Here is a 10,307-nt window from a genome sequence, read left to right as displayed (position 1 = left end):
AATCTCAAAGTTACAGTAGAATGTGATCATCTCGTGCTTTTTTTAAAACTTACCCTGTTATATAAAAAGTGTAACCTAAAGTATAGGTGTATGTTTCTATAATTAAATTACACAACTTAATGTTAAAAATGTGTCTAAACATGTATGTTAAGAAGTACATTTGTACAATGGCTTCTTTTACTGTACATATTACATACCTGCTTGCTGTTTACACTAATATAACCACACATATTCTACTGTATATACTATTGATCAGCTCTGTACATATTATTGTTACACTACTAACAAACATGTGCATTAATTTGTACTGTACACCTTGTATATTGTGTTTGTTTGATTTATTTTTTATTTATTTTTCTGTATATATATATATATATGTACTTTATTGCTGTTTGTACTATCTGCTAAACTACATTTTGCTGTACTGATAATAAAGTTGAAGTTAATCTTATCTATGCCCTGCACAATATCCTCTAAAACTAAAGTTAGACCACAACTGAGAAGTTCAAGCATCATTCAGATGAAGCTGAAACTTTCTATCACTTCACGCGAGCATTGACAAGTAAACGTCTCGTGGCGTAATTAATAGCAGAGGTCGATGGAGCAGCTTTTGTGACCGGCTGGAAAACAAAAATCTACATTGACCCAGTCAGTGGAGTCAGAGATAAAAATATTTTGGCAGCAAGAGATTTTATATAAAGGGAGGAAAAAAGTATGCTGGTATTGGCATCACACACACACACACACACACTGACTTCACTATCAGCAAGTTGTCTCAGGCTTGCTGAACCCCCGTAATGCTCCTATTAGCAGCTTCAGTTAAAATGGCATTTCATCAGGCAGCTGACAAGTGAATTATCTCTCCCTTTTTCCTCCCTATTTCCCTGCCTCTCTCTCTCCCTCTGTCTGTCTGCCTCGGTCTCCCACTCTCCCCCCGGCTCAGTGACAGTAGCCTTAGGCCTGAGATAAAGAGGAGGCGCGCGGCGCTCGGCGCTCTCACACACACTCGGCAGAACTGAAGTGACATCCTGTCAAAACAATAGTTTACTACAACAGGAACTTGTGTGTTCTGTCAGACAGAGGCTGAACTTCAACTTTGGGACATATAGATTCCTCTTTCATATTGATCTCCCCCCCACTTTGTGTGTGTGTGTGTGTATGTATGTGTGTGTGTGAGCATGTGTTTCATTTGGGCCAGTATACTTGGATCCCATCCCAGAATCAGAGAGTGTATGTGTGGATTAAAAACTCAGAGGACAGTTTAGATACTGTTCATCATATAAGCGTCTGTAGTGCTCCAGGGAGGAATTGCCATCGTTGACAAATCTCCTCCAGAGCTCATCTGCACTGGTGAAGATTTTCTCTGCTGTTTCTTTTTCTTGCTTTTTAAAAATATGACTTCCCATTTTTGCTTTATACCCGGTAGTGCAGCTGAAGGTACCTGTATGCCGCTGTGTGGAGCAGAGCAGCGATTCCCAACCTTTTCAGCTTGTGAACCCTTTTAAGGTGACCTCTTGTCGCATCTTGCATATGTCTGCGAGCTGAGAGTATTTCAACCAAGTGTTTTTTCTCTTCTTGAATGGTATCATGTAAAGAATATGAGGGCTACTGAGATGAAACTATCCAGTATTTCACAGAATAAAAAGATTCAAGAAAAGTTTTTATTGCACAGGTATATATTTGCTTTTTCATGCTGTCAACTGTCATGTGGCCCTTCAGATTTATTTTACGACCCCTCAGTAGGTCCTGACCCCCAGGTTGGAATGCAGAGTACCATAAACTCAAATTACCTGCACAAAGACCTGTTCCTCTTTCCTTTCTCTTATCAATCTGACTTTGCTCCTGTCATGTTTGCCAAATAAATGTGTGTCAATCATGAAGACATTAATATAAATGACACATTTATTTATTGATCTCCTCTTCATGACAGAGAAGTTGAGCTTGAGCTCACTAGTACAGGAAGAAATTCTCCATATTTTGAAAACTGAACATATGAATAAAAGAAAGGGGCTTTAAGAGATATCTCCAACTACAGTCTTTTGTTTTAAAACCTCTCTGAAAGTTGCAACTATGTCCCACTCGTCCCATTAAGACAGACAGGTCTGGTGTGCAGCCACCAAGGGGCGCTGTAGAACGGGTGCACAAGGGTGGAGGCACCCCATATACACCCCTTAGCCTGAGTGAGAAAGAAAGAAAGAGCATGACCCTAAAAGATGACCTCTGGGAGTTGATCTGGCTTGTCCGTCATCAACAGGAGGGACAATTGATCTTGAAGAAATAACACAGTTGTGCCTTTACACCTCTGACATTTTAAGCACTAAAGAACTAGATTGAGGTCTATTCTGCGATACAACTGTGACTAATGAGTTTAACCAGGTTTCATGACTGCCTGTCCCTTCTCCACTGTCTCACTTTTTACAGTTTAGTCAACTGATGCTGAGCCATTTATAATGAGTGAACTGGTTGGCATTCAAGGACACTTTGACAGGATAGCTGGCTGCTGTGGGGATTGACTGAGTACTGCTCAGCTGCATTGTTGCCCCATTATAGGACCAACTGAAAGTGTAAAAAGGATTTACAGCATATAGATGTAGACTAACAAGATGCTGTGTCATTCGTGCAAAATTAAGGCCTTGGGATACACGTACAGTTCCGCATTTCTTGTGTTTATAACCCTCTCGTGTATCATTTTTGCCATTTCATCTATACAGTGATGAGGCCTCGAAACCTTGTCTGCAGCAACAACAATATCTCTTCTGGTGGTGAGTTCGGGGAGGATTTCTCAAGATGTTTTCCTGGAAAACATTCAGGGTTGGCAGTTTCACCTCTTCCTCAGCGGAGAAGTCTGGAAGCAAAGATGGAGGCAGAGCGGAGCGAGAAATCGAAGCTGACGACGTCGGCTCACAACAAGTCTACTGGATTGTGAATTCACCATGCACCTTCAACAACAATAGGCGAGAGAAGGTGTGTTTTGGTTTGTATGTGCAGTATTGTGTGATTTGGAGGGTATAATTGTGCGCTGGTCAGATGGTGAAACCACACATAGACACATACACACACACACACACACACAAAGCGAGCACAAAGAAAGACCCCCACACATGGACAGACAGAGAGACGGACACATGGATCCATATATAATATATTCGTGTGTGTGTGTAGGCGCAGGCAGAAATATATGATGTGTGTGTATGTGTGGAGTGTGTTATGTGTGTTACGTGTGTGTGCGCTACCTGGCCAGCAGTGGTAACAGGCTCTGAGGCCTTTAATGGGATTTAGCCCGAGGCTGTTTTATTAAGATGTCGGCTTTCCCTGCTGCCTCTGCAGCTGACACCATTCCCCACTGATACCCCCCCTCCCGAGCAACCCTCACCCCCACCGCACACCAGCCCTCCAAGCTGCACCCCCCTATCGCACCCAGCCTTCACCCCACGCAAATCCCCTCAACTGTCACCCCCACCGTCCCTCCTCCTTGCCCCGATGCCCCCTCTTCCACACTGTTCTACACCCTATAATGACCCTGCCATCGACAAATACCCCAACCCCACCTCACCCCTCTCCATTCCTCACATCGTCCCTGTTCTCACTGCTGTTTTATTCATTTTATTTTTTGATGTGGGGACTAATTATCCGTAATTGTCGGAAAAAAGATTCCATGCAGGGAAAAAAAGAGAGAGAAAATCTATCCAACATTTTTTTTCTGTCGATGGTTTGAATCTTGCTCTGCTCTGAAAATGTATTTACTTGTTGGGTTCTTCGCATGCCGACATGATGTAATAGAAAGTGAGAGAAAACTCTTGTAAAGATCTATAAGGGGTCAACAACCAAGTGAGACCCACAGGCAAACCAAAGAGTGATGGAGTCGACTCCTCAAACAAACCTGGGAGTCTCTTCTCTCTAATCCTCTGTCAGTGAGCTACACCTGAGCTGTGGTTTGACGGTTTGACTCGGATACTGCTCATAGATTCACAAATCTGCAGTTTCCCAGACTGATGCAGTTACAATTTGATAATTTTCACAGCAAGCAGCTCCAGTTCTGTACTCTGGCTTTGGCCCTCACATTGCATAACTAGTCTTCCCTCTGGTGTGTGTGTGACAGGCGATGTTTCATCACAGGGCAGTTTTGAGGGTGTCTCTGAGTTAACACATAGGAGGGGGAGGTTCAAATAAAAGTCACACAACTGAAAGCAAAGCTGCAGCTTTTTGGTTTGACTCTTCACTGTCAGACTTAATGTGTTACGCTCTTTCTGCTGTATTTCTACAGATTGCCATCCTGAAGTTGATGCTTATGCTGATGTTTGAATGTACAGTAGGTGTATGAGTAGACTCAAGTAAAAGTACCACTTGACTTAAAACTTAATGAGCAGAATGGCCCTGTTAGTATTTTATTATGATATATTTTATTATTTATTACTGATAAATAAATGTATAAACATTTTAAAATTAATAAAATAACTATAACTGCATGCTGTGCATATTTTATTATTTTATTTTACTTTTATTTTTCACATTTCTTTTGTTATTTCTACTCCAAATGTCAAATCACTTGAAATTGACCATTGTCCCTTGTAGGCCACCGTACCTGTGAAGTTGCAGCTCTTTCGTATTTGTACTATACTAAGAAAAATGGAGCAGTATTGATAAGAAAACAAATAAGTATGTAGTGTGAGGTAATGGCAAATATCTTTAAGCTGTTTATGTGCTGGTACTGTAATTAAAAAGAGATCAGTTTCAGTATTTATTGGCCAATGTTCAACATACCCCACAGTTCAATTAACGCTCTAAAAATCAGATCGAGGCAACAACAAATGCCTCGTGAGAAAAAGAACACTGATGCACACTCACCACCACTTAACTGTATTTTACGTTCACTATGATCTTTTTCTTCTATATGGCAGTTTGGTTTTCATGGTTTCATCCTCCTAACATCAATTCCTCTGCTATTACACTTCCCTTGGAAACACTTAGCCCCGATCCTTCCCCCTTAACCGAGCCGTCAGCGGTGACTCTATCTTCCCTGGGCCCTGGACCTCTAGGCACTTCCCCTCACTGCTGCCTCCCAGGTACTTACTTCCTGTGCCCCATACCCCCTAGCTCCCACCCTAAGGTCCCACCCCCCGCAGGCACTGGTGCAACTCTAAGAACATCGACGATGAGGCTCGGCTTTGTACTTGCTTGTACTGCTGATAGCATCTAGCTGCTGATATTTTGGCTATTGATGAATCTCATAATGTTGAGGATGAAGATTAAGTTGATTCAGATCTTATAATGCTGTAAAACATCCAGCTGGCACTTCGGGTGTGTGTCTGCCGAAGCATTCCTTTGTCTAGATGGATGGTTGCTTGGAGGGAGTTTTGGTGCACACGCAGGAGTACAAGAGTGTGTGTTTTGTAGGTTTTTACGCACCTGCTAGTGTGTGTCTGTGTTTATGTGTGTGTGTTTAAGTGTGTTTTCTTCTGGCCGGTCTTGAGTGCTTTTGCTGTTTTTCCCTGGCAGGTTGTTCTGATTGGCTGGCCCTGGGGAAAGGAGATATCATGTTTAGCCCCAAACCAACATGCATCCCTCATCCACCATCCACTGCTGCCACGGTTGTGAGTGAATGTGTGTTTGTGTGTGTGCGTGAGAAAGAAAGCAAGAAAGAGAGAGTGTCAGAGGGAGGTCTGTGCGTTCAGGCGATCACACACTCTGCTCTTTCTGCTAAAGTGCTTCTCGTCTCCTTGGCGAAGGCTGATGAGGTATGACATCACAGCACTTTGTTTTATCTTTAAAAGATGAGCAGGGAGTCCTTCACTTCCCCTTAATGAGGCCGAGGTGCCCACAGAATATATGGAAAGTCTGTGTGTGTGTGCGTGGGTCCGTGCTCGCTCACATTCCTGCATCTTATGTCTTTGTGTGCGAGCAATGTGCATAGGTGTGGGTGTGCTTCTGGTTTTCTGCACACTCTTCGCTAACACCAATTTTACCCATAACCCCTGGCATTTCCTGTCCTGAAGCCATGTGTCAGACCTCATTGGCTACTGCATCAATAACACCGCACTCGCTCAGTTCCCAACACCACATCGGCAACATATCACGTACCACCGCTTTGACCGATTATCTCTCTCTTTTCATTTCTGCAGTGGTGGTGATTGGGGTTGATTTGGGTTTTGTTTACACGTCTGTCCCCAGTGTTGATCCAGGAGGGCTCAGGGTTGGACCGCATTTCACATGTGGATGACTTAACAAGAATTTCATTATGAATTAAAACTATATACCAACGGGTTATTTTGATGTTTGACATGACACTTTATGCACATACATATTTCTATGCAAATTAATCTTTTTAACCTCCCCTGAAGAAGACCGTGTTTTAAACATCGTCTGTCATGTACATTTTTTCTTTTGGGAGTAAAGCAGCAGTATACAGGTGTCTATCTTTCATGCTCATAAAAATGAACAAAACATATTGAATATTCGCACAAAACATTGGTTAATAAACGTGATCCTTTAAAATCTCAAGTTCAGATTTTAAAGAGAAATGTAACCATAAATATTATCTGGTGCTTCTCACAGATTTCTGTGTTGTTCTGTGTCATTTTATTTGTATGAAGGCCGATCTAGGGACAAGCTTTGTAAATTAAAAATGCTGTGGTATGTGGCATTGATCAATGCTGTATAGTATTGGTATAGGTAACACTGTACTGATGTATAACATATGATTGCTACCAATTATTCAAACAGTATTAATGAGACATTAAAACTCTCAATTGTTACTCAGCAGCATATTGCAGTTACTAGCAGTAGTCCTATTACAAAGACCTTTACCAACAAAATTAAATAACATAGCATATCTGTGTCAAACCTGGTCCGAATGAGGCCTCAGAATCAATTCAGTATATTCAGTCAATAAATATATAATCAAACAAACTGCATCATATCCACCAGATCAGATTTTCAGGTAACTCACATGTACGTCGTAGTATTCATTTGTTTGTGTTTCAAAAAGTTTGTCCTTTTTTCGCAGCCACATGCTGTTTCAGACACTGCTGAAGTGTGCAAACATTCATATTTATCTCCTGATTTGTTGTCCGTGATAAAATAAACAATAAGCAGGGGGTCGTTTGAGGCAGGATGCATGCAGACAGTGTTCACCTTGCAAAGCAAATTAAGTCAAACCATGCCCATGGCTTTATAACGATATGTTGCAGCACACAGTCCTGAAAATATATTCATGTAGTGCACAGGCAGCAATAGACGCTGTTGTTCTTTCTCACTGATTTGATTACTTGACTGTGCAGGAGTTCAGGAGCACGTCTTAGTCCTATAGGAGGAAATTATACAATGCGTGAAGCCTTGTTCTGGTGATGGTGTATTAAATGGAAACGTCCATATGTTGCTCTCCTTGTTAAACTAGGAAATTTAGATTGAGATATACTGACACAAATTTTGAGCATCAGAGATAAACGTATCACAAGGTAGATCATTATAGAAATATGACATTTGGAAAAGTTTTCTGCGCAGGCCGGTGTGTGCTCACTGTTAGTTGGCTGATTTTCCCAGCCTGTTCCTGGATTCAAACCTGCAACCTTTCTGCTGTAGCTCTGTATCATGTTAACACCCACCAAACATATGACCCCATTTTTGCTGTTATTCCTGCCTCAACATTGTCTTTAACGTAATCTTTTTAATGGACAGAACCCCTTATACATCACACAAGAAGCAAAAACACTGTAAAAACAACATGATTAAGGGTTTAAAGTGTTCCTAAATAAGAGAAAAGACGAACACAACAGCAGTTGATAAAAAATAGATAACCGTGCCAAAAAAAGAGCATGCTATTGGCATAAGATGTGTGATCCAAACATGTCTTGTTCCTAATCCTCATGGGAAGCTGGTGTACGCTGGTTTCCCCTATGTGTGTGCCATGTTGCCAGACGTGGCGGTAGCTGGCTAACGCGGCTGTGTGTGTGATTAACTAGCGTTAGCCGTCATTAGCCTCTGCGCACCAACGCAGCAGTAGAGTGCAATTAACCCGCTAATCCGGCTAATCCGGCTAATCCACTAATGGAGCTAATCTGATAGACTGGAGAGAGGCTTTTCAATAGGCTTCTCTCTCTGGGAACACACACACACACACACGCATGCATGCATGCATGCACACAGCAGCACCGACTCTCTCTCTCTCTCTTTCAGCTTTCAAACACATTTACACACACTGCTTCAAACACACATTCATAGTCAGTCTGGGTTAAATCCAGTGTGTCCACCACCAGTGAATTAGAGGGGCAGATCCATCTCCCAGACATCTCGCCCACAGCCATTAGTCAGCCCGGGGCCTCTGTCACACACTGACCACAGAGAACAAGTGAGAGAGGAGGAGGGGAATGGACGGATAACGAGACGGAGGCTGGTGGAGAGAAAGACAAGTCTCCCCTCCTGGTAATTTTGGTTTAAAGCTTGGTTTTAGCCATCTCCTCTGTCTGATATCCATGATATCATGATATCCATGATACACACATACTGGGCTTTAAAGCAGCTAGGAGGGTTTTTCCACTGCTGTGACTAACAACACCTCAAAAACTCTGTTTCATGTGGCTGATTTCCTTTTGAAGCCCTTTTAAATCTTTCATTCTGATTGTAAACTAATAAACAACGAGGCAAGAGTACGCATGTCATTCCCCATTAAAGGATGCACGCTCCCCTCTGGGCCAGTCACTGACTGTGTCAAAGTTTTTCTGACCTGTAGTTGTGGCGCCCTCTTTGGGCCAAATTGTACCAGAATCAGTCAGTGGTGAGGCTTGTAAATTGTAAAGTAAAAGGTTTCATTGACTTAAACAAACAACAAACACAATACAGACATAAACACAATACAGAGATAAATAGGCTAAGACAACAATCTATTAAAGTATATACTATATATATAAAGTATATAGTATATACTAACCAGTTAATCTGGTATTTTATATGTTTCCACCTGATTGTGGTGCATTATCATTTTGTCCATTGAAAACTTAAAAAGAGGTGCAAGAAATTCCCAAAACAACCTTGAAATATCGCATAACGTTATTATGTTTAGCTGAGGTGGAAAAATTGGCATATTAAAAAAAGACAATATACTTTCACAATGCATGTTACTTCTTCTAATTCTTCTTTAGACTATGTTTCCTAACCTGGGGGTCTCAAGGGCAGGAAAAATGTCTTATTATTTTATTCTGACTTTTCTCTAAGTTTAGCCTTTTCCTAAAGTGTCCAAAGTATTGAACACTTTATGTTTTTGGGACTTCTGAAAATACTTTAAATGAAATAATCTGAGAGGGAAATATCACTCTGTGGTTGAATTGCTGAAAGTTATCTCCACACTAAGGCCATAAACTTATAATGAAGGGTCACAAGTAGACATCACTTCTTTTTCAGGGGTCACAAGTTGGAAACTACTGCCATTGAAAGCATTAAGCATTCATGTCATGCTGCCAAATACTTACATGCCTCCTCTTTAACAGTATTACCAATTTGTAGAGATTATCTGAAAATCTGAAAAACTAAAGAAATAATAGAAAGTGCCATGTAATAAATAAAATGTATTAGAAGTCCTGGATGTAATTTTGTAATCTTGTTATATCCTCTTAAACATATTTGCATAAAGATAATTGATAGAAACCGAAGTTTCATTTTGGGGAAATAGAAAAGTGTACCGTCTCAAATGTGACTGAGACCTGAGAACCAGAGATGTAAATACAGGAGCAGAACATTATTTAATAGTTAACATTCATCATGCTTTAACCAATGACTGTCAGCAAACATGAAAAACTCCCCCATAGAGTCACCACACAGACCGAGACATGACGTTATCAAGAGGTAAATGGGAGGCTGAATAATCCACGAAGGGGTGATATCTTTTTTAAAATCTTTTTTAATTAATTCTCTGTGGAGTTGTGGCGGCAAATCACATGTGAACGCTCTTTGGCGGCAAGGAAAGATGGTGGGAAACACTCACTTCTAAAAACCTGGAAAGCTAAAGAGCAGGATGGGTATACATTTGTTTTTCTTCCCCCCTTTAGCCTACTACATTGTTTCGGTTTACACCTTTTTCTTTCCTTTCATTTCCTTTTCCTTTCTTTCAATTTCCATTCCTTTTCTCATCTTCTTAACTCTTCCTTTTCTCTCCTCTCTCCTCTCCTCCGGCCTAATTGTAGCAATGTAACTTTGGAGCAGTTAAAGTAGCCAGGAGACATTTTGAAAGGCTGGTTGAAGGAAGATGGAGGTCGCTTGTCTGTCTCTGGCTTCAAACACTGACCTTGGCTGCTAATGATGCTAATGATGCTAACTGT

General features: G+C 41.2%; 1 protein-coding gene across 1 annotated transcript in view; it reads left to right on the top strand.

The window, feature by feature from the left end:
- The first annotated feature begins 2,787 nt into the window (after positions 1-2,787).
- Positions 2,788-10,307, top strand: part of LOC118340968 (gastrula zinc finger protein 5-1-like) — a 41,585-nt gene continuing 34,065 nt past the window's right edge. The window contains exons 1-3 of the mRNA XM_035679135.1: positions 2,788-2,964; positions 3,328-3,579; positions 4,265-4,304. Coding sequence (XP_035535028.1) covers positions 2,788-2,964; positions 3,328-3,579; positions 4,265-4,304 — 469 coding nt within the window. The remainder of the gene's footprint in view (positions 2,965-3,327; positions 3,580-4,264; positions 4,305-10,307) is intronic.

Source organism: Morone saxatilis, unplaced genomic scaffold, assembly GCF_004916995.1.
Source record: "Morone saxatilis isolate NCDOM2014 unplaced genomic scaffold, NCSU_SB_2.0 Contig7, whole genome shotgun sequence".
Classification (NCBI taxonomy): domain Eukaryota; kingdom Metazoa; phylum Chordata; class Actinopteri; family Moronidae; genus Morone; species Morone saxatilis.
The sequence above is the reverse complement of the archived record's forward strand: the minus strand, read 5'-3'. Positions and strand labels throughout refer to the sequence as shown.